The sequence below is a fragment of the Mytilinidion resinicola genome (genome assembly GCF_010093595.1).
Source record: "Mytilinidion resinicola strain CBS 304.34 unplaced genomic scaffold BDZ99scaffold_40, whole genome shotgun sequence".
Taxonomy (NCBI): Eukaryota; Fungi; Ascomycota; class Dothideomycetes; order Mytilinidiales; family Mytilinidiaceae; genus Mytilinidion; species Mytilinidion resinicola.
Window position 1 is genome coordinate 39,432 of NW_022985476.1, and position 25,385 is coordinate 64,816.

Genomic DNA, 25,385 nt, shown 5'->3' on the forward strand with positions numbered 1-25,385 from the left:
GGCCTGTTAGAGATAGAATAGCACGAATCCCCGCTCTTTAAGATCCCCGATTTCACGAGCCGACAAGACTATCCAACTTCCAACTACCCAACCAACTACCCACATCAACATACTATCCGACACATTTTCAAACTCTATGAATGACAATGTCTACTGGTGCGAATACAGATAGCACGCCATCAGCAAATACGAGCCTTCCCTTTGACTCGATCAACCCAACCGGCAAACCAACCATCCTCCTCATACACGGTTCCTTCTCCACCGGCCATGACTGGGATCCAGTGATCTTTCACCTCCGGAAAACCACCACCTATCACATCCTAGCCCCTGACCTCCCCGCTCACGGTCGCGCCTCAGCCCTCCCCTTCACCGTTGCGTCCGCATCCAGCCATCTCGCCACCCTCATCACCAACGAAGCACATGACGGTAAAGCCCACATCGTCGGCCTCAGCATGGGCGCCTACGTTGCCGCACATCTAGCCTCTCACTATCCCGATTGCTGTCCAACCGTCTTCGCGACCGGCTTCAACATCCGAGATCCATCACCCTCATTCCTCGCCCCAATCGCACCGTCGGTGTTCTGGGGCATGCAGTCCGCGACTGACCTCCTCCCACGCTCGGTCGTCGAATGGGCAATCGACGCCGATTTGCCCGTCTCCCAAAAGGGAGTCGTCACGAAAGCGTTGTGTGCGGAGATTTTGAAGATGCTGGAGCCGGCGAGCGTGAAGGAGAATGTGGGCGTGGTGAGGGCGAGGATGCTGGTGGTTGCGGCGATGAAGAGTGGGATTGTGCCAAGTGGGGATCGGGTGGAGGATGCGAGGGGGGTTGTGGAGTTGGCTAGAGAGGGAGCGGGGACTGGAGAGATTAGGGTGGTGAAGCATGCGGGGATGAGGCATGCGTGGAATAGGCAGGACCCGGACCTCTTCGCGAGGGCGGTGGTGGCCTGGGTGGAGAGAGCGGAGGTGGTCGAGGGGTTTGAGGATGTTTGAGAGCGTCAGACGTGTGAATGTCGGGGCGTTCTGTCTACCGTCAGACGCAGTGGAGCACTCAGCCGTCGCCGAGTGGCCAGAGAAGACTGGTTTGCAATGGAGGTCCCGTCTGACTGCTTTTGGTGATCTATGTCTCTATTTGCTTTCCATACAGCGACACTATGTATCTCGTTTGTAGCCTCCTCTTTCACAAATCGTCGGGTTCGGATTGCGATAAAATTATGCACACGGATGGGTATATCTGTTTTGAAGTACAAAAGCCTCACCACTAACTGAATTCATTATTCTTTCTAATGTGTGGTACGAGTACTGGGGGTAGTCTTGGGTCAAGCGGCTTGTGCTTTTCATCGTCACTATCTGTATTTAGCCTGTAAATTACCTGAAATATATATCTTAAGCCTACAGACGGAATCCTAACGCCCTGATTAGTGGAATGATGTTTTCTACGAGCTGGAGCTTACTATTTGGGGGGGAGAGCCTATGTGTAGAGAACTAGGGGGCTACACGCATAGGCACGAGAGTCTACGAGCAAGGCCACCTAATACGATTCGGTAACGTGGAATGTTACATAGCTATCTGCTTATCTGCTGAATTCCGGTGAGAAAGTGAATATGCACCTGGCCGCGCCCTTTCTATGTCCAGCTTATACTGTGAGAAAGCTGCTAAAGCGAAGCGGAGCGACATTCACATATGATTTGTTAGAAAATTACAGATCACAAAGCCACATGAGCGGAGATGACAGTATCAGTAGTCATTTCTCACGGGTTATCCATTTCCTGCAGAATGCAATGCATACAGAAATGCGATAACAAACGACGACAAAAGAAGAGATATAACGCCTAACAACCCATGACTCTATGCATTTGGCGGTGAATTTGAAGTCAATTTGGCACGAGGCAAGGGCGATGTCTTGCTTCCGAACGCAAAGTCCTTATTGTTGTGTTGCCCCGGTGGGGCCAACCAACTCTCAGCTCTTTTCAAGTTGCCCAAATCCTCCTGCTTTGGCTTTGAGCGTCTCGCTCGAGTTCCCCGCGCCTTCTGGTTTTCAATCCCCCGGAGTTGTGCCTTCCATTTACGAAATCCGTACCATAACATTATGGCGACTGCAGAGACGGGACCAGCCACGGCAAAGTATAGCCATAGCCGCTTTGGATGCGATAGATCTGGCTGACTCCTTTCTATGTCGAAAAAGTGCATTCCAAAGAAGCCCTGATGGAGTAAGTGAGAAGCCTTTCATAGACAATACAACAATTTGTCAGGTTTATTTACCGTGAGAAAAGAGGCGGGGAGAAAGATAAGTGTCAAAAGGGCGACTAGGTTCGTCAAATCCCGGCCGTCATTCTGCGATTCTTTCAGAATTTCCTTTTGTGTAGCGTTGTCATCGGCAGCGAAGAGATTGAAAGCCTGATGAATGTTACAATCAAGTTCAGATACAAGCAAAGGGGCACTATGTCGTGCCACACGTACCAATTTGATCTCGTTATTCAGCCGCTGATCAAAAGCAGATGCCCTTGCTTGCAGATTCTGGAGGAACAGTTCATAGAACTCGAGGTCGCCTTGTATCTGGTGATAATGCCCGACCGATTTTCCACTTTTGCAACGTACACTATGGGCATTTCGCATAGTTCTCAATGTTCGCGCACCTACCCCAAGGGTCTCGGTCAAGTGGATGATGTGACGAGCCAGCTCATGCATCTTGACGTACCGTATATACATATCGGCACGATTGTAGTTCTCTAGTCCAGAGAAGTCATCACGCGCCTTGATAGAATAAGTTTAGAGTTCAAATCCATATACAAATCATACTCGACAAATCTTACCCTTTCAATGTCTCGCACTGGTTTCTGAAAATCCCACAGTGCCCAGTCATAATACGTAAAGAGCGTTGACAATAGGGGCTCGAAAATTCCATAAGGGCAGGCCTGGCATAGAGGTGTGCTACACTTCTCAATCGCATCCTTGAGCATACGTTTCATGGTTGGTGACTGGTCAAAGCAAAAGACGACTTGCTTTGATCCGCTCTTTGGCGCCTCTGTCCTTTTTGTTACCGGCTCTTTCGGTAAGAACCAAAAAGTAAAAAAAGCAATAAACTGCCATTGGTATCCATAACCCTCCGCAGTATTCTTCGCAGCAGGTGCCTTTGCGCGGATATTAGTTATTCCGGTTTTTTTGTTTGGTTTTGTGCTTACTGTGGTTTTTGGACCGTTGTGACTCTCCGTATTGGACTGTTCCCTCGGATCCCCTATCGTGGTGTCTTTGTCGGCATCCGAAAGCAGAAGCTCTTTGACCAGGAATCGGGAATACGACACTGCTTCTATCAGAATTACTCATCTTGGAAGATATAACAAAAGCTATTTACCGAAGCTCTCTTCGTAGTTTTCGCCTAGCGGATCTTCATGGCTGCCGAAGAAACCGTTCGCATTCCATCCTGTATGCGTCCAAAAAAATCTGGGGACATGGAACTCCGTCGACATTTTCTCTGTCATGCTGGGGTATTTTACGAGCTTCTTGATAGTAGGTAAGAAGCTAGTATCTGGTCAACTCTTCATTCCGTTAGACACTGCGGCGAACCTACTATATCTCAATATCGGAGCGCTCATCGCGCTACACAATCGAATCAGTATCTTAACAGTGTGATGGAATAGCCTCAGCCTACCTTCTTCGACAAAGCAGTGTCTAGGTTCACCTTGCCATTGTTCCATTTGTTCTCACTAAAAGTTCAGTTAGCGAAGCTAAAAAGCAGAGCTTGAGTTGGGAGTCAACCTCGATTTCCAGATCACGGAATCACATTCCAACCCTTCAAAATTCACTGTACGAATAACATTGGGATCCTCCAATGGAGAAAGGGGAGAAGTACTTTCGGGTGGGTTCTCCTTCGGTGAGAGCGCCGAGGCAGGGGCTATGTTTTTCGGAGCTTGCTTCGATCCTTGAGCAGTTTGAGGTCCAGCCATGTTGCCAAGAAATGTTCTTGTTGAGAAACAGGTAATATGGTAAGGGTTTCGAAGCCTTACAGGCGAGAGATCAGTTGTTGAGGATTCAGCCTTGTGTAGGGTAGAGGGTGGAACAGGCTCCTCTCTAAGGCTAAGGGGCTTCCTCTAGCTTAAGTATCAGCAATCGCAATGCCCACTGAGATCATCTTGCGCCATTGCTTCGGTGCGGTCGCCAAGGACCGTCATTGTCCATAGTTCATTGGCGATCAGTATCCACGGCACTGCAGCTACGCGCTGGAAGGCGGGCTGCATGAAAGCTGAAGACAGGGTTTAGCAAGGCTGGCCCCCATACACTGTGGGTACGATGCATAGGAAAAGGGCCAAAAGTCTACGTCCTACAACGCCACAATATCGTGGGTGCGCGTGCTTACAGCCTTAGGGTTGTCTTACAGTTATGGGCGGAGATTCCTTGTTTACTGACCCGTCAAAGGGAAATTCTCAAGATTTTAGGTTTTGGCTGAGAAAAAGCAGGGTTGAAAGAAATCATTATATTCTGTATCTAGGTGCCTAGCTGGAGTGCGATGGCTGCTGAGGAATCCCTTAATTTCTGCAACTGACAGATGTACTCTAGCATAAGGCTGAAACTACCACGATATCACAGCAGCGGGCAGCCGTAAAAGTTGACAGAGGTGTTGACAGAAAATATAACTCAGCCTGCAGCTGAGAGGGTCGGCGAAATAAGCGGCCGAGTTGAGGTATTTGTCGGGTGCAAAACAGCGCGCAATCCTTGGCATGAGGTCCCCGTGTTAATTTTATGATGTTCACAAAACTCGCTTATATGAGCACGTGACGAAGGGGCCTTTCGAATGGGCCTGCCCTGAGATTTTCCGTGTCTTCTAGATCGTTCCCATCCACCAGCAGTCCGTGGGGGAATCCAGGATCCCTATTCGCCCAACCCTTGTTCCTCGAGGTCCTGTGGCTTGTCCTTGCGTTATCAGTCTGATCTGCTTACTTGTCTCCGTGAGTGCCTCAGCGCTCAGGTGGTTCGTGTTAGGGTTTGTAACAGCGCCCTTATCCTGCGGTCGCCCGGAACTCTCGGATGCTGGCTGATCCGGACTGACCCGGTCCATGCCGCACTGGCGGGGCCTATAACCGACGTTGCCAAGGCAGCCTCGCTTGTGGGGCTTCGCCTTGGAGGCTACCGTAACACGGACGGAGCTGCGCGTTAAGTGCGCAGGAATACGCGAATTAGGGGCTTTGGTGGCAGCTTTAGGGGGCACTATAACACTATAAAGCGTTAGTATATGGCCTCTACAACAGTGCGAATAGCCTTACTAATTGTTCAGTTAGGCGGCGTTAAGATGCGTTAAAAATATCAAGTTCTCTATGTAGGATCCCAACCGGTTGTCAAACAAATTTAGGTGTGGTGCGCAGAGACCTCACGCCAAGGATTGCGCGCTGTTTTGCACCCGACAAATCGTGCATGGCAACATCAGGACTCTTTCTCATCGCCACCAACCTCAACCTTGCCTCACTTGATACGCTAGTATTCCTATATTGATGCGACGCTACGCTGTGGTCCCTTTTTGAAAATTACTGGCGGTGAACTGGCGGACCTTCACGTACCTACGTGCGGTGGTGCTGGTGCCTCAAATCGGCTGCTTACTTCTTCGAAGTAGAGCCTCCTCAGAATCGACGAATTTCCCACGACCTTACATCCCATCCAAAACCCATACCGCAACTTCCTACCACTAGAGGATCCTGAATCTGGTTCACAGTCCCTTCCCGCGGATACAACCGTACTTTGTGGGCCCAAAGTAATCCATCAAGCCACCCACCAAAAGTATCTTGCCACCCACTATAGCGGCAACGTCTGGTAAAGCTGGGAAAATATGGACGATGGACGAGACTGGGTACCCGTGGACATATTCGCCCTAAACCATCACACAATGGGTGATTCCTTGAACGCCTACGTACTACCAAAGATCCATCAGGAGATTAGTTCTAAAGGACGATCCTGGTCGCGCATCATCGTTCGAGGAAGCTATGAACGAGACAGTCCTGCCATTCCCGCAGATACCGAAAAGTCCGATAAAGCATTCAATTTCCATCGACCCACAGCTACAATTTTGGATGATAATACGATCGCTATCAATTGCTTCCCAGGCCGCGACTATGTCCGGCATTATGCTAAGCTCATTGCGGTATATTTATTGTTGACAAAGAAAGAACCCAATGTAGTGCACTACAAATTACCCTCAGAAAAAGAGTGTCTTGAGTTATTTTTGAACTCAAATTTGAAAAGCATGGGAAAGGTTGATTGTGTTATTGTGGGTTATGTTCATCACCTCCTGAAGCGGAGTCGGTCAATACCTCCTCCTTCTACTTGGGAAGGAAGCGGCTCGAGGAACATCTTCGCCTGGCATAAGATTCGACTGCCAAGTGGAGCTACAGCTGCATTACTTGGTTGCATGCCGAGCTTTTGGGGAGACATCTCGAGACACCTAATCCACGCACTCAGAACCTTGAACCAAATCACATGTATCATCTACGTAGGAAAAGGAGGCAGCCTTAATCCACGGGTTAGCCCGAATGAGTGGTTGTCGACAGGAAATAAGAGTCTTGTGCAAGAACCCAACGACATTGATATCGACGCAGAAAAGCAAACTACAGATGTTTCAGCGAATTCAACCGGGTTGCAAATGGATACTGTGGAATGGAGAAATGTTCTACAGGCAGATCTATCGCAATCGAGAAGGATTCTCCAAGGAGATCATATCAATGTATATTCGCCGCTTGTGGAAAGCATGGCGTGGCTCCATCGGTGGAGAAGCTGGGGCGAATGGGTGGATTGCGAGGTGGGACACATGGCGAGAGAATGCCTCTTAGAAGGAAACGTTCATTTTGGACACCTTCACATTGTTTCAGACAACGTTACAGAGACACACCCGTATGACCTATCCAATGAAGAGCTGGAAGAGGTAAAGGTCTTGAGGAGAAGTCTCCTCCAAGACGTGGACGACGTTTTAGAGTCTTTTTTTAGTAGATGGAACGAAGGTCTGGATAACCTGCCCACAGAATTAATGGCATTACACTAGACCCGTCCGCTCCTTGAATTGAGTAGTTGGCATTAATTGACCTGTGGTCCCTTGTGGTCGAAAGTATCCCAAAAGTTGTCGTTTTATCCTCGAATCGTCCTGATATCGACCGCAGATATTCTTACACAAAAAATTCCATATCTCCTACCATACATAACTTCGTAGAAAGCATAGGAAAGTCCGTGTATTCGGATCTAGTGGTCCTAAATATGCAGTCATTAGCCTCGTTTTCATGTTTTTTCACGTCTTCTAGGTTGCTTTAAGCACCCCAGAAAGTTTATGGATGGTCGAGAGGCATTTAGCGATCGGAGAATATATATGTGACACGTTGTAATGGCACTGAAGCCACTGAAGTTTTCCTATACCTGTTACTTTTTCATGATCGTTCAAGGCCGCGTCCCCAATGGCCTTCGGCGGCTCTGATTTGTGGGCGGACACCTCTAGAGATAGATAGGGTGAAACAGAAATCGCGAATTCAATGGATTGGAGTGTCGGGTGTTTTGAGGAAGAAGTTTTCACAATAATGAGGCTGGGGGATTCTGCCAAGGCCCGTCCAATCTCGTGACAGCGTGAGACCGCGTCTCAAGAAAGACTTACTATTCGACGTAACGTACATAGATGCGAGACGAACGCTTGAATATGAGATAACCAGCCTCTTGAGATGGGTTGACGGTGACGGTGTGGTTGTGCGTGAATTTGTAAAGGAGGAAATCTAGGAGAGTGGCGTCCACCTCGCGTCATAGACATCATCTCATCAGGCTTCTTCTTCCAACAACCGTTACAGCAAACATGCATGCGCAATGCCCACACTACAAGGAGCGACGGTTTCGAGACAAGTGATGAGGAAGCGAAAGAGGAAGAGCACCGAGGATACTCATGCAGAAGCAGCATCGCAGCCCGCGCCGGACGAGACCGTATCCCTGACCCCATCCTCAACCACGTCTACGGTTCCCACCAAAACACACGATGGAGGCAAGAAGCCGAGAAGAACACCGAAAGCGAAAACAGATGGCTCAGCTCCGTCACTGGTGCGCCGCACATCCTCTACCATCGTCGAATCCTCCATTTTGTGGCCAGACCAACTCACACGACTCGCCCAAACCCACCGCGCGTTGAATCTCGTCTATACCTTCTGTTGCACGCGTAAACACCTTGCGACAACTTTCGACAACATAAAGTCAACCGTAGAGGGACACATAAAGCGGGAGCTACTCGTGGAAGATGTAGCGCAGATCAAGGCTTTGATTCCATGGGCAATCAACTTCGTCTACGTGGACGAGGCCATGCTTCAGGTCAATCTGATGGGCTCCGAGGATAGCTCAGCGGGAAGAAGAGCGAAAGAGTTCATCGTACCTGAACCTTCGAAGCAGGAACCCAATGAGAACAAGGAGGTCCTCCTTTTCGAGTACATCGACGGTGATCTCAAGCGGCAAGTTCAACATGCCAAGACCGGAGAGCCAACGAAAGCTACCCATAATCTACGGCAAGAGGAACTGAAGATGCCAGTATTCAGTCAAAAGCAGATGATGAATCTCATCGAGAAGCGTAATAAGAAATTCACATCCGCTGTCAATGCCTTCCTGAATCAATGCGCGGAGGACAACGTCGACCCCGTTAGCAGGCTTCAGGATGAGCTAGCCCTCTGTATACCGCAACCTTCAGAAAGTAGAGGAACTACCCCGGGTCCAGACCCTCGCGCTCCTTTACCACCGACCATACCGAAGGAGCGTAAATTGATTCCCGAAATTGTATCTGATATAAAGACCCTCGAGTGGTACACCGGCCAGATCGTTCCAGATGGGCACCGAGTGTTTGACCCACAGCCCGCAGTCTACGGCGACCTGAATTTTGAGATGTCCCAGAATATGGTGAACGCGCTTTACAATACCCGTAGCATTACCCAGCTATACGCACATCAGGCCGAAGCAATAAACAACCTGCACGATGGCCATAACGTTATTGTGTCAACATCGACGAGCTCTGGGAAGTCTCTGATATACCAGCTGCCCGTACTTCATCAGCTGGAGCAGGATCCGAACACTCGAGCTATGTATATTTTTCCAACGAAAGCGCTAGCTCAGGACCAACGTCGGAGCCTCAAGGACTTGCTTCGTTTCATGGGAAGCTTACAAGACATATTGGTCGATACCTTTGATGGAGATACGCCAATGACGGAACGAAATCTTATCCGCGATGAGGCCAGAATCATTTTCACGAATCCAGACATGCTCCATATCACCATTCTGCCACAGGAAGACACATGGAGAACGTTTCTCCAGAATCTCAAATTTGTCGTGGTTGACGAGCTACACGTTTACAACGGCCTTTTCGGGTCGCATGTTGCCTTCATCATGAGACGTCTGCGACGAGTATGTGCCGCCGTTGGCAATCGCCATGTCAAATTCATCTCATGTTCAGCTACCGTTGCTAACCCGGAGGAGCATATGAAGACTATTTTCGGCGTCGAAGAAGTCAAACTTACAGACTTCGATGGATCGCCTTCAGGACGAAAAGAGTTTCTCTGCTGGAACACACCATTCAAGGACCCGACCGATCCTACATCGGGTCGAGGCAATACAATGGAAGAGGCGGCAAAACTGTTCTGCCAGCTTATTCTACGTGGTGTCAGAGTCATCGCATTCGCAAAGATTCGAAAACAATGCGAGGTGCTTCTTGCTGCAGTTAAGACGGAATTGACTAATCTTGAGCGTCCAGAGGTAATGGCAAGGGTGATGTCGTATCGAGGAGGATATACCCCACAAGATAGGCGGCAGATTGAAAAAGAGATGTTCGAAGGCAAGCTGGTGGGCATCGTCGGTACTAGCGCACTTGAACTAGGAGTAGATATAGGCTCTCTGGATGCCGTCATTACTGTTGGCTTTCCCTATACTATTTCAAACCTCCGCCAGCAAAGTGGTCGGGCTGGACGAAGAAACAAGGACTCGTTGTCTGTTCTTATTGGCGACTGCTTTCCCACCGATCAACACTACATGGTATGTTTTCTCTTTTCAATCAGGAAAAGACTATGTACTAAGACGCATCACTCAGGCCAATCCGGATGAGATCTTTACAAAACCCAATTGTGAGCTTCAAGTAGACCTTGAAAACATGCTGGTACTAGAGGGCCACATTCAATGCGCCGCTCACGAAATGCCAATCCAACCTGACGAAGACACTAAGTGGTTCGGGCCGCATCTTGCTACTATCGCCAAAGAACGCATGCGAAAAGACGTTCAAGGTTTCTATCACTGCAACGAACGCTTCCTCCCCTATCCATCCCGCACCGTCGCCATCCGCGACACCGAAGACACACACTTCGCGATCATCGACATTACCAACAATGCTAACACGGTCCTCGAAGAACTCGAAGCCTCTCGCGCTTTCTTCACACTCTACGAAGGTGGCATCTTCCTGCACCAGGGTAGGACGTATCTTATCAAAGAGTTCTCGCAAGACCATATGATTGCGAAGGTAGAGCGCGTCAAAGTTGACTGGACGACGCAACAGCGCGACTTCACGGACATTGACCCTGTTGAAACTGAGGCCATCCGCAGTATCCCCAGATCTCGCTCACGTGCGTACTTTGGTCCTATAAAGATCAAGCAAGTCGTCTACGGATACTTCAAATTAGACCGCAAGCGCCGCATCCTGGACGCCGTTGAGGTCGACAATCCTCCCATTATACTCTACAGCAAGGGCATGTGGCTTGATGTGCCCAAGCGCGCCCTAGATATCCTCAACGAACGTCGCTTGAACATCGCTGCCGCAATCCATGGCGCTGAACACGCAGTCATGTCACTCATGCCTAACTATGTCATTAGCATGCCTGGAGACGTCCGCACCGAGTGCAAAGTCGCGATCAAGGAGTTTGCGCAGAAGCCAAGCGCACGCAAGCGGCCAGCTCGACTGACCTTCTTCGATGCTAAGGGCGGAGCCGGCGGAAGCGGAATCTCTACGAAAGCATTTGAGTTTGTGCATCTCTTGCTCAAGCAAGCTTGCGAGCGGCTACAGGAATGCCACTGCCTCGAAGGCTGCTTTGAGTGCTGTTGTAGTGAGCGCTGCAAGGAGGCGAACTCGGTGATGAGCAAAGCCGGCGCGAAGGTCGTAGTTATGTGTTTGCTAGGGAGGTCAGATGAGATTGATATCGATTCGCTGCCGTGGGGTGAAGAGGAGAGCTCGCCGGCGGGTATCGAAACTGTGGTAGAGGCGGAGGAGGTTAGGCCAGCGAGGGGTGTGAGGGTTGATGATGTTGTGCTGAAGGATGAAGGCGATGTATAAATAAGCAGCTCTGAAATACTCGAGCACTTGTCAGAGGAACATCATTATGGATACCATGAACGACTATGACGAAGCTACCGGGCGAAGCTCCAGATTAAAATGACTTTTCCTATCTAGGTCTAGCCTCCTATCACCGCTGCTGATTTCTAAGCAAATATCCGAGAGAATCTGAACACGGCGTTCTTACTGTAGACATTCACTACTAAGAATAAAGCCACCGTTACTATTTCAGCAAGATATACTGTCTTTATAGGCCTGTCAGTGAGAATGAACGGGTCTCGCCCGGATTGTTGGCATGGCGTTACAGACCCCCGGGAGCGGAAACAGATACAGGACAGGCTAGCTCAAAGAGCACGTAGTGAGTGATTTCAATACATGTCACTAGGTGGCATTCGACTTGATATCTCGGCAATGGTGTATCTATTCGGTCGAAGCGAGCGCTTTGTCTTCGAGCATCGTGATATACCTACACATCATACTAACCATGTTGTAATAGGAAAACGACTGAGAGAAGCCAGGGAAGCTAAGAAACAAGATAGTAGCGCTTCCAATTGTGCAACTGTGGACCATAGCTCGACCTGTGACTGGCTCTCGGCAACATGCGATCCGGACCTAGCTACAGCAGTTGAGACCGTATCGACGCTGCAGCAATCCTCGAACCAGACACCGCCCACAGAGCTTTCAACCGACTTCTCTTCCGATTCCCCTTACAGGTATCTCGAGAATATAGAAGTCGTACCGCCCATGACCTTCACAGCACAGCCGCCCGCCGTCCAACTCACAGTCTTCTCCGCTATGTTCATGAATGGCAAAGTACTGGGCTTAAGCTGCAGTACCGTGCTACCTGGAAAGTCTAAACTTCAATCAGCAGACATACCAATACCTCTCCAGCCAACCTCGACGCAGATCTTCAACTACCATGCGCTTTTTATCGACCGCTTCCCGTTTCCCAAAATGCGGGACAACATGATCAATATGAGTCCGATCATAGACGACGAGGAGTTTTTGCAGGATCTATTCACGATGGACAGTTTTACTATTACTCCGGGCTGTGCGAGCTGGGATCCGCAGTCGTGGAAGCTAAAGAAGGGGCCTTGGGCAGAGAAGTGGGGGTATCTGCTTTGTTACGGACCCGAAGGATTGGAGTGAATGGGCACTAGTAAAAGTGCGACAAGTGGGAAGATAGGAAGAACAGACGCTCCTTGTTCACTGCCAAATACTCGAGTAGACCGCCACGTTCTACAAGAATCTTGTTCCACGACCTCAGCCATCATCAACCTCTCACACTTTCTCCTGCGCAGCCTTCTTAATCCACTCCACCACCTTCTCCGGCGCACTCGCATTCGGACAATGCCCCGTCTCAATCCCATCAACCACCACCTTCCTCCCAGTCGCCTTCTCAATCCCATCAATGAACCCCTGCTGGAAGCTCGGCGGGATCGTCTTATCCTCCTTACACATCAACCACGAGATCTCGACGTCCGCGTACCCCGGATGCGTCAGCTCGCCCGCAAACGTAACCGCGGAATGATTCTCGAACTTCCGCACCCACGCCTGTCCCTCGGCTTCAGGCAAGTCAGAGAAGTTGAAGGTCGCGCTAGGCGCGATGTCGTGGTACATCCAGGCGCCCTTTGAAGTGGAAAAGGTTAGCCGGGTACTCAGATGTGCTCGACACAAATGGATAAACCTACGTCAATTCTACAATAGCTGAAATCGCACCCCTCTGATGCGGTCCCTGCGGTCCCGCCAATCAGCGGTGCGAGAGCGCTTAGATATGCCAGTCGCACGATACCGCCTGTTTTTCCAGCTTGCTTTCTCTGCGCTTTTGCGAGGCCCTTGACGGCTTGGGTCGCGGGGATTCCGCCGTAGGAGTGTGCGACGAGCAGGATGTCCTTGCCCTCGTCGGCAACTTTAGTAACCGCGTCGGCGATGTAGGCGGCGTCGTCGAGCATGGTCGGCGCAGGGCCGGGCTTGCGGCCGATTGAGGGGAGGGAGACTACGTAGGTGTCATAGCCAGCTGCGCGCAGGGAGTCGGAGATGGGAGTGTAGAAGTATGGGGGTGAGAACGAGCCGGGGACTATGAGGATTGTTGGGTTTGTGGAAGACATCTTGGAATTGAGAACGTCAGAGTTATAATGGATGGGGATATTGGATGAAGTGGTTTGTGGAATAAAAACCGTTGAACGATGTGGTATTTGACCACCTGTCTTGATTTTGAATAGTCAAGGGCTATTTCTAATGTTTGGAGATGCTATGCCCGTCCCTGCGCTCTCGAGTCGTCAAAATGGTCAGAATATGAACTATATCCTGACGTCGGGACTAATTTCTGACGCAAGGGTCCCATTCGCTCGTCTCGCCGCGTCTAAATCTTGACGCTTTCACTAATCCGTCACTAGCGCTCGATGCCGCTTACAAAAGAGCCCTTGGAGTGCCGCCGGACTTCGTAGGAAATTTCAGAGATGTGGTCTACCGCGATCATTTTCTGACGGAGCCATGTTAGTAGTGCAGTAGTTTGAGGCCACTTACATTGACGATGATAAACAAATATTATATCAGGTTCCAAGAAGACCAGTAGGAGGATACTAAAACGGGTCCAAAAGGGTACACTACTGTGAATTGGATTAAATAGTGCTATTTGACAATTTGTAAGTACCTCGTCGAGCTCGTCCAAAGTTTGAAAGACATATGGCCAGAAAATACCAAAATAAGGCCGAATCCGTGTGTGTATATATCCTGTCCAGCAGGCGCCAATCCAAAGAAGTACTGACAGAAAAGGCGAAGTCGGTCAACCAAATTGAAGCCCGGGGAAATCCTATTACTCGTCATCATCTTCGTCGAAATCATGCATGGTGTTCTGGCGAGAAGGGTGTGGCACAGGCATGCCAGGCGGCTGTGAGTAGTCGTACATGCCCGCACCGCTGGGGGCTTGACGAGGATCGAAATAGTTGGAGGAGGGGCCAAATTGGGCAGAAGCACCCCGTGGAGGCGAACCAAAGCCTGAGTTCCCTTGCTCTCGAAGAGCGTTGAGTCCGGAGTACTGTGGCGGAGGCCCTTGTGGGCCGCGGAAGCTGTCCTGTCCACCGGAGACTCTGCGATTGTTGACATTGTTGGAGGCTGTCGATCGAAGCTCTGTACCTGGCTCGAGAGGAGCACCGCCACTGAAACGCAAATGGTCCGCGCGATCTCCCCGGTCCCTTGCTCGTTCACCCTCACTCTTTCCACCAACACCGGCAGCTTCAGAGATATAGAGATCAAAGTTGGATGAGGCTACTGAGACTTTCTCAAAGTACTCAACTTTCAGGACTGGCACCGCTTTTTCAATTTCCGCTTCATCATTCAGCTTGCTAATGTTCGCTTGGTGGGCGTCAAAAAGAGCTAAGGCAGACGCTGTCTGGAATGCGTTCCGAATTTGCCGTCCATTCCAGGACCGATTCATTTTGCGACACTCTTGGAAGTGGCGCTTCTGGTAGTCCATGATAGCCGTATCGTCGATGATCATTTCGGGGTCGTCACTCCGTTCGGCTCGCTCGCGATCAATTTTCCTGAGGCGGTCTAGATTCATTCGCCAGATTGCCTGCGTTTGTCGTTCGGTCAACTCCGGGTACAGCAGTGTTACGTGGATTCTGCTCTTGAAGGCCTCATCGATCACTCCGACCCTATTGGTGGTAAGGAAAAGTATCCCAGAGTAGTATTCAAGCACGCGCAAGAACACTGATTCATTAGCATAAAGATCTAGTTGAAAGACTTGTCTTGTACTAACCTGAGACTAGAGCGTTCCGCTTCAAATCAGTCCTAGTCCTTTGAGCCAGAAAGATATCGGCCTCGTCCAATAGCAACACACAATCCCATAGTTGTGCTAAATGGAATATCTCACGAAGAGTTTTCTCAACGTGCTCGGGCGTCTGTTGTAGTAATTAGCAATATGTTCAACCCGAAGATATTCAATGCGAAATTACCAGCCCCAGATCACCACAAGTGATTGGAAAGAGAGGTTTTCCAGTAGCCTCGGCAACACACTCAGCGGTACTTGTCTTTCCAACTGCATACATGTGAGCGACTAGCGTGGGCAAAGAGCTCGAAGCAGTGTGATACATACCTCCTGGAACACCATGGAGTAGAAAAACAAGTCCTTTGCTTTTTCCGTGAACGACATCGAAGTCGATAGAATTACTGCGTCCAAAGCTCTGCGTAACCTTCTTCTTCATGAAGTGGGTCAGCACGAGAGACTTGACCATCTTCTTATATCCTCTCAAGAGTTTGAGGTTTGCGAACCCGTCGGAATCCGCTTTGCATTTGTGAAGCTGACTAAGCCTCAACAAGGCAAACCTTCGTTCACGAAAGACGTATGCAAGCACCCGTGTTGGCAGGAGGATAAGGTCTTCATCTCGAAGCTCTTGTTCCACTTCAACATCATCGTCGTTGAAAAACCGACTCTCCCAGGCTTTCAAGAATGGGTCCGATTCTACAAGTTCGCTGTGGCGTAGCTTGTCAATTTGATAGTCTTGATGTATTGTGTCGTTCCATGAGTCTGTGGATGTGACTTGATCCCTGTTTGTCCAAAGCCGGACCGAATAGTTCTCAATTACCTCGCTGGAATATACCGGAAGATCGTCAGGAAATCCAATCGGAGAAAGCCATCCAGGATCAATTTGCATGCCTTCCTCAAACCCAACGATCACTTGGCCTTCGATCGCCTCAGGATGGTTAGCGATGCCTTCAACTTGAACCGGCCTGCCACATGGATGGTGTGTGAGTGACGTCCCGTCGTAATGGAGATGTTTAGTATCGATGTACTCGCGGAATAGCTCGCCCTCCTTTCGGAGCCTCTCGCGTATCGCTGGGCCTTTTGGCGCATATCTCCAAGGGAATACTTCGAGGGAAGTGATGTCGACCGCGCTTTCAAAAGGCTTGATGACGAAACTGCAGACAGCTGGCCCAATTTGGGCACCATTGAAGTCGAGATAATAACATATCATGGTGAAGTCATGAGGTCGGGATTCCATTAAAGGCTTCGTTTCTTCATCCGCCGTAAGTGGAGACCGCCCGCCGCTGACATGTAGGACTCGCCAAGCTGTTTGATATCTATTGGACCTTCTAGACTTCTCTGGTGCTGTTCTGTCGCCCATCATCGCGATTGTATTGACTTTTGGTGCCGGTGCATAGACTCCATCCCCAGGTTTGAAGAGATACCTGTAATGATAGATCCGTCAATACCTCAAGAAAAATAAAATCAAACTTGGATGCACATACCAGAGGTCTTCAAACTCTATTTTCTTCAGAGAAGCATTATCGAAACGCCTCAAGACAGGCGCGAGATATCTGTCCATGAACCTTACGAGGCAGCGAAGGTCGAGAAGTGCTTCTCGACTGTCCAGAAGATTCGCAAGGTCATATGCGGCTGTGTCCTCATGGCCTTCCGAGCCCTTGACGCCGATGAAAGCGGTATCAGTAAGACGTGGTCTCACTCGGCTCTGGCTTGCTTTCGGAAACTTGGCCTGATTGTCGTCGCGTCCATTTGACTGAGCCTCCATGCTCTCAACTACTCTACGAATAGGCCGTTTCGGGTCTGCCCATTTTCCTTCAAGATCTTTGAGATAGTCCCTGATCTGCTTGTCATAGTGCACAAACATCTTGAAAGGTTGCAAAAATACGCGCGGGCGGAGGCTCCAGTCTTTCGAAGCAATGTGAGACAAGATAGCTAGAAGCGGATGAGAGTTGATCCTGATACGCTCTGGCATCTCTTCAATAGCATTTGGAGTCCAGGTCGCTCTTTCGGCCTGAGGCTGCGAGTCAATCTCGTAAACACCACCTCTAGCGACGTACTTTCTGACTTGCTCGTCAGTCTTGTAGTGATAAAAGAACCTCGCGCTCCCCACAAGAACTTCAATGGCGTAAGGGTCCTTGTCCTCTTCATACTTGTGCTTGAAGTCGAACCACTTCACGAAGTGCAACTCTGGTATGGCAGGCTTGTGTGGCTCTCTTAGCTTTGGCTTGCTCGCGGCAACTTTCCTTTCTGTTTTCTCCAGTTTTTTTATCTTGGATTCCAGCATTCCCACCCGCTCTCGGATCTTTTCGAGAAGCCCCGCAGGCTGATCCTCCATCAGATGGATGTACTTTGAGTACTGCTGGACTTTTGCTCGAGCAAATTTCTCGTCGGTGGGGTTGAGATCCTGATCTGGGTCCACAAATTCATCGTCGAGCAAGCTAGATATCTGAGATGTGCGTCGTCGAAAAAGTTCATCAGGTTGAACATCGCCGTAAATCTCTTCTGTGGACGACTGTCGTGGTCTGTCAAAGTCATTGTCGGGCTGTTCGGTCTCAATGTTGGTGGGAGTCTGGTCAGCCTCTTTCGTTTGATCTCCATTGAAGTAGCAGTCCCGCTCGGCGTCCATCAAGCCGGTATCAACCGAGCCGTGATGCGAGGAAAGTGGAGTACTGGACATAGATCCGGGTTCGTAAACAGATCCACTGTTAGACGATTCCGCATCAGGCATGGTGTTCACTTGGAGTACAGATCCTTGGCCGAGGTAAAAAGGCGATGCCAGCACCAGAGGGTGTAAACGAACTGTGAGACGATAAAAGTAAGGTCAAGAAAGTGAAAGTAAGGATTGATGTTGCATGAGCTGAGTAAATTGGAATGTATAGTTCAACTCTCTCAAGTCAAAGGATTCGAGGGAGAAGGTTGGATGGTCCAGAGACAACAGAGATCGTCGAGCCTTTTGTATAAAGTCTCCATCTAATTCAGGTCAGTGATAATTCCGCACATTGATTCATGCGGGCTATCGAACAGCCTGGGAACTACGCCTCGACCACTGTAAACTGTCTCTCGGCCTCTAAAAAAGATCCCGCCTCCGAATAAACTCCTGAGAGTGGTCGCCCTGCTATAGACTTCCAGGGCATGGCTACACCCCGTAAGCAGAGGATGGCAGAGGGTGGGATGAAAATAGGCCCATGAGTAACGCATGTTGATTCATGGTACGCATGTCTTCTTGACGCCTCTTTATGAGTGCCGGAAATGGCACGAGGCTGCTCTAATGGGGTGCTCCGTGGTCTCCTATTGGATGGGTGAAGCGATGAAGGCAACGAGGCCAGCGTTCCCGTGAACGTCGAGCAAGACTTGCTTACAAAAGATCATGCAGCCCATTATAAAAACGGAAATTAAGAAAGAGCTAAAAGAAGGCTCATCTGCGGGGTAAGTCGAGGCATCAAGAAGGCGACAGAAACGAAGAGGAGTGAGGCTTCTACGACGAGCGGGCGTGGGGTATTACGCCCAGTCATAGTGTGTTGCGGAAAGCCTCGCTGACCGGAAGGCTACACCCCCACAGGTTCGTGTGCGGAGAATATGATGGCTGTAGCGATGTTGAAAATGCAGTGGATGAAGAGTGATGATAAAAAGGGATGCGGATGGGTTTGAAAGGTAGGGAGGCGTGGGAGGTGAGGTTGGAGCTTTCGACTAGCCCCGAAAGAGATGTCCGTAGGGAGCTGCAGGCCTCTTCTCCCTCTTCTTCGTCCACTTCCCATTCAGACACTCCTGACACTATGCACCCCATAAACTCACTACGTCTACAAGCGATAGCCTTTTGCTCAAAGCCTCATCCTCGTATCGATGGGTTCAGCTCGTATTTGGTTACAAGGGAGACGCAATCCCCCAGGTTTTGCTCCCAGCAGCCTTCCGTTGTGATGTTTGCCTTCTTCCTACACCCATCTAGAAGTAAGGCTTGCGGTCCTTCTCTTTTGCACTCTGATCCCATAATTGGTCAAGCATGTATAGGCCATATCCACGCCGTAATCAGTTTGCCTTACCCCACGCATCATGTGTTTTCCTGTAGCGGATTTGGTCATCATGTTCCCGATAGCTGAGTTGAACCACTATCGTTCTAATTCCCCCACTGTAGCCTTTCCGGTTGCGAAAATACTTTGGTGCTGATGGTTGACCGGCGACCGGTCTCCTTCTGATCTTTGTCTGAACGCCGCAACGTCTCAATCCTAAAGCATGTACAAAGTCTTGAAGGCTCCTACGCCTTTATGTCGAATTGGACATCTTGATCATTTGCTATCTTCATATCGCGAGTTCTCTGTACTCAAATATTACGCGCAATCTACGGTCATGGGTACCACTTCCTTCGCCGAACAGAACGCTTTCTCTATCACGAATACAGAAGAGGCCCGGCTCTGGGTGGAGCGCGAGGCTCCAGCGATTCACCCCGGATTTGGAACAAAGTCTATTGAGCCAGACGAGGACTGGAAGCCTGTTCAGTGCGGACCCATGATTCACGCCACTATTCAATTTGCAATTGTGCTAACAGCGACAGTGACTTCGAAGAAGCTATAAAAGAGTACCAATCGAAGCAGAAGGAAAAGAAGCGAAAGGTTTGGGTCAACCGCTCCCCGAAGCACCCAGCGACGTGGAAAACCGTCTTGGAGGTTGCAGAGGAAGCGCAAAGAAAATACGAGGAAGATGGCTCCAAACTTCGCAATCGATTATTTAGATCAAAAGGAGAATATGCCGCTGCGGTTGTCGTATGGCTAGAGCTCATGCCCCAGGGCGACAACTGTAAGACCATACAGGGGGGCCTGACACGGCTATTTACTGTAATGCTCAATCAAATCTTATTTTGGAGGCGTCACTTCTAATACGACCTTTTAGGCTGCCGCAAAGATTGCTGAATTCCGCATAAAAATCATAGAGTCCTTCGAGGCGTTGACAGCAATGCTGCAATCGGCTTTCGAGAAGCGAATCCTCTATCCCGACAGCGAAGATCTCAAGCAAGTAGCTATCAAGCTTTATGTCACGATCTTGCAAGCACTAGACGAGATGATCTCATGGTTCACAGAAAAGTCTTACAGTAGGTACCCTACTCAGCGAGAAAGTCGTCACGCACTAACAGGTCTAGTCAAATACGGGATATATCTCCTAAAAGGGCCCATTGCCTACAAAAGGCTGGATGACCTTCTCCATCGTGCTCACAGACTCCAAGACGCTTTCAATAGCAAGACAGCTACGTTGGAAGGGATGGTTCATCGTAAGACCGAGAGCTCCGTGGAGAGAATGATAACACAGATGCCACTGGTCCACCGCGACACGGGCTTGATCAAAAAAGAGTTGCAGAGTGGGAGATGTGAATTCCAAGAATTCATGTCTCAAGACCGCGAATGGAAGAAATCGCAAGAGGCAGGATTAGATGGTAAGAAATGGCTGATCGAGCAATGTCTTGAGATCTTAAATCAAGCACAATGTAAGTTTCGTGCACCCGAGTATTAGCTCTGCGCAAACTTATAAGCTCAGGGAGTTCATTGAGGAGGTCGCCGTCTCCTCCACTTGATTATTCCAAGGAGTATATCAACCAAGAACAATTCCTACAGAGCCTGTATGTAAACGTAGATATCGTGTCTCTAGATATTGAGAACACCCTACGACAGCGCGAGGCAATGGACCAATCCTGTCAAGGTCAAGGCGCGTGGCTCCTCCAGTCCCAGCAATTCCAAAACATCATCTCCTCGCGACAATCAGAGATACTCCTCGTAGATGGAAACGCCGATGGCTTCGAGTTAGAGCGCATCTCTCCAATGTCCACACTGTGTGCCGCTCTTCTCCGTAGTTTCGAGCATAGACGCTCCGGGACCCCAATTCACCTCAGTTTCTTCTGCGGGCTCCACACCAGCTCCAATGATCCTCTCTCCGGTCCCACAGGGATGATGAGAAGCCTTACAGCGCAACTGCTCCGGATGTACGAGTTCCGTTTCGACTTCGTGGACTCGCACCGGTACCGGGACGCGCTGGAAAGCCACGATTTGCACTACCTCTGTGCTGCCTTCGAGAAGTTAGTATACCAACTGCCAGCACACACCCCCGTATTCTGCGTTATCGACGGTATCTCGCTATTTGAACGTTTAGATCTGGAGAGCGATCTCGGCCGCATCGCTGCAACTTTCAAGCAGCTGGGCCTAGACCCGAGCCTAGGGTGCTTCTTCAAGCCCCTCATCACGAGTCCAAACCAGAGTCGATTCTTCAAGCAATTCTTCCCGCAGGAGACACAGGTCAACATTCCGCCACGTGGAAACTGTGATGTAGGCGACGTGAGTATGGACGACGCCGTTGCGAATGCGCGATCGAGGTCGAGTTCGTTGAATGGGTCGTCCTGTGGTACGTCGGATGATGGGGAGGAGGGGTATACCTCTGATGGTGGCTACGGATCTGATGACAACGAAGAAGGTTGATGGAAACAAGCCCCACAAGGGCTTGTATAGGGTAAGGCTGTGATCTTGGGGAATGTGAACTTCCGATGTGGCTTTTTGGCGTTTGGGGCATGAGATTCTGCTTTCTACTTTATCGTTGCTTCCCAGGATCGATTCCTATCCTCTCCTTTGTCAAGAACAACATCTCAAGCAAGAAAGACTGATAGTCAGCCAAGCTCTATCTCCTTTTCAGTAGCTTTATACTGACAATATACCAAACACTTCTCACTCCGTTGCCAGTCACTATTGTCACTTTACTTTATTTCTGAGGCTAACTTACGTACACCTCTTATTCGCCTCGTTACACATCCTCGACCACGTCTGGGTCAAGTGTGGTAGACATAATGCGTGAAAGGCTTTCAGGAACAGTAGTGCAAAGCGTTGGTCATATTGAGATCAGGAGTATGTTCGACGCTGTCAAACGAGGTACACAATAAGCGGGTACAGCGAGAAAGAAAGTAAATGGCTGATGACGAACAGACACGAAATGGGTAGTATTGTTGAATGCTACAAGATTCGCTCTATTGCAAGTGTGTGTTCTCACGAAGGCTTCGGATGAGATGTAGGGCTATTATTCGCCGGATAGGACGTCATACTGGCTATTAGATCTTCTCAAGTGTAAATGCGTTCGTGATATGGTGGATTGACTTGAACGGGAGAGAAAGAGCTTGTAGGCTTTATGATGCTCACCAAGCAACTCATCGCCCTGATTTCCTCTTCATCTTGAATTGGAGTATCGCCAAGCAGTGACGTGACCAAAGCGAAAACAACTTCAGTGCCGGAAATACACCTAAGTCCCCTGCCATGCAATGCAACCCAAAAACGCCGGGATTGATCCCGCTAAGCAATTCCCAATGCCACAAAGTCAGTATCAACCTTGATAGCCATGTTCCCAAATATCTTTCGCATAAGCCTCGGTCAACCGCTTGTCTTCTCCGAACCTGTCAACAATCACGAATTAGCCTTCATATCATGACCCAACTCCAAGCCCCATTGGACCTCACTCACTTCTCCTGCCACTTCACAAATCCCCCCTCCAACACAACAACCTGCTGCTTCAAGCCCTCTTCCTTTTCAATCTCCCTCTGCCTCTCTTCCTCCCTCCTCCTCTCCCTCAAATACCTCAACGCCGCACTCGGCCCCCGCTGCTGGCTCAGCGCGCAATGGAACACTACCGTCTGCTTATCCCTCAGCACGCGCAGCAGCTCGGGCAACCGGTAGTCGAGCGTGTTGCTAGGAATGTGTGTGCTGCCGGCGATGTGGCCGCCAACGTGGTCGGAGTCGCGGACGTCGACGATGGCGAGGTGGGGTGGGAGCGGGGGCGGGGAGGCGGAAAGGAGGTGTTGGGAGAGATCGTCGCGGGTTATGCGGCCGAGGTCGCTGATAGTGTAGAAGGACATTTTGGCGGTTCGGCGGAAAGGATTGGGCATGGGTTGAGGGAGAGGTGGTTGGAGCTTGGCGGGATGAAGTTTGGAGATCAGTGTCCATCGGTCACGTGATAATATGTTATTTGCCCTCGTTTTACTGTCAGTTGATAGTATCTCCAGGCTTTGGCACTGAAATAGACCCAAAATCTAAGAGAATGTATTCGAATAGTAAGAAAGGCTATCAAATAGTGCCTCTTATCACTGCCGCCTCTACGTCGAAGACAATCTTGAAGTGACGATAAAATGTAATCGATATCTAATAACTTTGTGAGGCGGCTGGAAACAGTCTCGATGCGAATGAGACCTCCTAGACATGTTCCCCCCGTCCTCCCATTACTCGCATTACTCGCATTACTCGCATTACTCCCATTTACCCTGTTCCTACCGCCAGCGGCACGGTCAATATTCAGGGCAGCAGCTTTGATATGATAGGATCAGGACCAGTGTCGTACCATACATAAGAGGAAAGTCTACTCTACCCTCAAAGCGTCATAGCAGGTCAATGTAAACCTCCAATATCCGTATCCAACACGGGACAAAAACGCCAATTCCGAGCCTATAAGATGCATAGCTGCGAAGCCAGAGAAGTGTCTTTCTTGGTATACCACAACCTTCACCCACCCGGTCATATGTACGTCTATTAGCGCGAACATCCTCCCTCCTCCTCCTCCAATACACACACAAGACCCATCCGAGCCGTTCTCACCGCCTCACCTCCTCCTCCTCCGGCTGCACATACGCTGAGTCCCTGAAGTCTTCTTCAACGCTACTACTCGCCTCACTATCATCCGTCGTCGCCGTCCTCGACTTCCGGTATGTAGGCAGCACCTCCTCAGGATCTTCAGCCTCAACCTCGACCTCCCTTTCCCCCGGCTCCCGCCCCTTCTCCCGCCACCGCCCGAAAAAGTCGTCCGTCCTCAGGCCCCTCACCTCGCTCGCCCGCACACCGCCCCTCAACCCGCCTGCGCCCTCCGCCTTCTTCCTGCGGATATACTCGCGTACTGGCCCCATGGCCGCATCTCTGCACGCCTCTTTGATATCGCTGCCGCTCATACCCGCGGACACTCTCACAAGGTAGTCGAGGTCGAAGTTGGTGTTGTCGATTTTCGTGCCGCGCAGGATGAGGGTGAAGATGTTTGCGCGCTGGGACGCGGAGGGGAGGGCGACGGGGAATTTCTTGGGCATGCGGCGGAGAATCGCGTCGTCGATATCTTGGATGCGGTTGGTGGCGCCGAGGATGCAGATTCGCTGAGGGGTAGTACTGCCGGGGCGGGAGGAGGAGGAGAGGCCGTCCCAGTGGGTCATGAATCTACATTACACATACACGTTAGCTTAAGGATTGCATTTTCTGGTTTCGCATGGGAGGTGGGAATGTGGGTATCTTGGGGGAAAGGGGGGCTGAACGTACTCAGCCTTCACCATCCCGCTCGCCTCGTGCTCCCCGCTTCGCCGTTGACCTAATACCGCGTCTATTTCGTCGATGAATACGATGCTGGGTTGGAGTTTCCGGGCTAAGCTGAATACGGCGTTTACGAGCTTGTTGCTGTCGCCGTACCACTTTTCCGTGAGAGTCGAGATGTGTAGGTTGATGAAGCAGGCGCCGGATTCGTGTGCTAGAGCTTTTGCAAGCATGGTCTTGCCGCAACCTGGGGGACCGTAGAGTAGAACACCTGAAGGAGCCGAGAGAAGAGACGAGGAGTGTGCGTAGAGGTGTGGCATGGTAAGTGGGTATATGACGGATTCTTTGAGTTCTTCTATTATGGAGTCGAGGCCGCCGATGTCTGGTGGATTAAAGTTAGCAAATGTGCCTTTTACATCTTCAAATTCCCGCCAGAAACTTAAAGTAATGGACGCCCCAAGCACTCGATATTCCTGGTCCTAGAATGCGAGCAAATGAGGATAGGGTAGACAATCCATACCTTCAAACGTCACCGGTATCTCCTCTGGCGCCACGACCTCCATCGCAATCGTCTGCTCGTACGGCGTCAAGATCAAATCCTCCTTCCTCGGCCGCCTCTGACTACTATCATAGTCCTCATCGTCCGAGTCGTAGTGCGCCTTGTTCTCGAGGATCGAACTGAGCTTCTGCGAAGCCGCGCTGGCCTTCTCCTTCGCTTTTTCCCTCTCCTGCGCGTCCGGGTCTAGTTTTGATATTATGCCGCGCACGATGAAGTAGGCCATGATGGGCTGTTCTCAAGTCGTTAGTGTTTACATTGTGAAATGCGTGAATGAATGCGGACATACCGCGGCGACGACCATGATCACATCGGGGATGTAAGACAGCGTAGACCGCTTGTTGCTACTCATGACGCCGGATCTCGGTACTCAGCGCGTCGAGCGAGGTATAAAATTAAGAATAGAGAAGGCGGAGGGGAGAAACGGCGTTCATAGATGTTGATGGAGAGGTTGAGGTTGTTGAAGCGCTGT

The 25,385-nt window shown here is 50.2% G+C and overlaps 10 protein-coding genes across 10 annotated transcripts; 5 read left to right on the forward strand and 5 right to left on the reverse strand.

Annotated features, from left to right (window-relative positions):
* Window positions 1–81: 81 nt before the first annotated feature.
* BDZ99DRAFT_469685 (alpha/beta-hydrolase) lies at window positions 82–1,393 on the forward strand. The gene has a single exon (XM_033721556.1). It carries the CDS (start codon window positions 147–149, stop codon window positions 987–989), a length of 843 nt encoding a protein of 280 aa, XP_033568319.1. The 5' UTR covers window positions 82–146; the 3' UTR covers window positions 990–1,393.
* Window positions 1,394–1,550: 157 nt separating this feature from the next.
* On the reverse strand, window positions 1,551–4,054 carry BDZ99DRAFT_577636 (uncharacterized protein). The gene is made up of 9 exons (XM_033728725.1): window positions 3,753–4,054; window positions 3,646–3,700; window positions 3,565–3,593; window positions 3,349–3,515; window positions 3,179–3,297; window positions 2,810–3,127; window positions 2,457–2,750; window positions 2,259–2,393; window positions 1,551–2,198 (listed from the first exon to the last, which is right to left on the reverse strand). Exons 1-9 carry the CDS (start codon window positions 3,938–3,940, stop codon window positions 1,845–1,847), a joined length of 1,659 nt encoding a protein of 552 aa, XP_033568320.1. The 5' UTR covers window positions 3,941–4,054; the 3' UTR covers window positions 1,551–1,844.
* Window positions 4,055–5,811: 1,757 nt separating this feature from the next.
* BDZ99DRAFT_403435 (uncharacterized protein) lies at window positions 5,812–7,017 on the forward strand (the record flags this gene model as incomplete). Its single annotated transcript, XM_033716341.1, has 2 exons — window positions 5,812–6,538; window positions 6,602–7,017. 2 exons carry the CDS (start codon window positions 5,812–5,814, stop codon window positions 7,015–7,017), a joined length of 1,143 nt encoding a protein of 380 aa, XP_033568321.1.
* Window positions 7,018–7,817: 800 nt separating this feature from the next.
* Window positions 7,818–11,295, forward strand: BDZ99DRAFT_528468 (P-loop containing nucleoside triphosphate hydrolase protein; the record flags this gene model as incomplete). Its single annotated transcript, XM_033726374.1, has 2 exons — window positions 7,818–10,010; window positions 10,066–11,295. The coding sequence occupies 2 exons, from the start codon at window positions 7,818–7,820 to the stop codon at window positions 11,293–11,295; spliced, it is 3,423 nt and encodes a 1,140-aa protein (XP_033568322.1).
* A 134-nt stretch (window positions 11,296–11,429) lies between these two features.
* BDZ99DRAFT_239007 (uncharacterized protein) lies at window positions 11,430–12,699 on the forward strand. The gene is made up of 2 exons (XM_033713588.1): window positions 11,430–11,653; window positions 11,792–12,699. Exons 1-2 carry the CDS (start codon window positions 11,563–11,565, stop codon window positions 12,442–12,444), a joined length of 744 nt encoding a protein of 247 aa, XP_033568323.1. The 5' UTR covers window positions 11,430–11,562; the 3' UTR covers window positions 12,445–12,699.
* BDZ99DRAFT_430021 (alpha/beta-hydrolase) lies at window positions 12,431–13,403 on the reverse strand (the record flags this gene model as incomplete). The annotated part of the gene is made up of 2 exons (XM_033717238.1): window positions 12,431–12,952; window positions 13,015–13,403. The coding sequence occupies 2 exons, from the start codon at window positions 13,401–13,403 to the stop codon at window positions 12,577–12,579; spliced, it is 765 nt and encodes a 254-aa protein (XP_033568324.1). The 3' UTR covers window positions 12,431–12,576.
* Window positions 13,404–14,110: 707 nt separating this feature from the next.
* Window positions 14,111–17,033, reverse strand: BDZ99DRAFT_456292 (P-loop containing nucleoside triphosphate hydrolase protein; the record flags this gene model as incomplete). The annotated part of the gene is given in 6 exon segments (XM_033718472.1): window positions 14,111–15,039; window positions 15,056–15,197; window positions 15,252–15,334; window positions 15,392–16,485; window positions 16,546–16,700; window positions 16,761–17,033. 6 exon segments carry the CDS (start codon window positions 17,031–17,033, stop codon window positions 14,111–14,113), a joined length of 2,676 nt encoding a protein of 891 aa, XP_033568325.1.
* Window positions 17,034–19,288: 2,255 nt separating this feature from the next.
* Window positions 19,289–21,789, forward strand: BDZ99DRAFT_577641 (uncharacterized protein; the record flags this gene model as incomplete). The annotated part of the gene is made up of 5 exons (XM_033728726.1): window positions 19,289–19,551; window positions 19,608–19,887; window positions 19,943–20,141; window positions 20,190–20,531; window positions 20,582–21,789. The coding sequence occupies 5 exons, from the start codon at window positions 19,289–19,291 to the stop codon at window positions 21,511–21,513; spliced, it is 2,016 nt and encodes a 671-aa protein (XP_033568326.1). The 3' UTR covers window positions 21,514–21,789.
* A 613-nt stretch (window positions 21,790–22,402) lies between these two features.
* On the reverse strand, window positions 22,403–22,931 carry BDZ99DRAFT_492612 (Cdc25 family phosphatase-like protein Ibp1; the record flags this gene model as incomplete). The annotated part of the gene is made up of 2 exons (XM_033723178.1): window positions 22,403–22,472; window positions 22,540–22,931. The coding sequence occupies 2 exons, from the start codon at window positions 22,929–22,931 to the stop codon at window positions 22,403–22,405; spliced, it is 462 nt and encodes a 153-aa protein (XP_033568327.1).
* Window positions 22,932–23,660: 729 nt separating this feature from the next.
* BDZ99DRAFT_403427 (AAA-domain-containing protein) lies at window positions 23,661–25,265 on the reverse strand (the record flags this gene model as incomplete). The annotated part of the gene is made up of 4 exons (XM_033716340.1): window positions 23,661–24,267; window positions 24,367–24,739; window positions 24,878–25,145; window positions 25,203–25,265. 4 exons carry the CDS (start codon window positions 25,263–25,265, stop codon window positions 23,661–23,663), a joined length of 1,311 nt encoding a protein of 436 aa, XP_033568328.1.
* Between the last annotated feature and the right edge of the window lie 120 nt (window positions 25,266–25,385).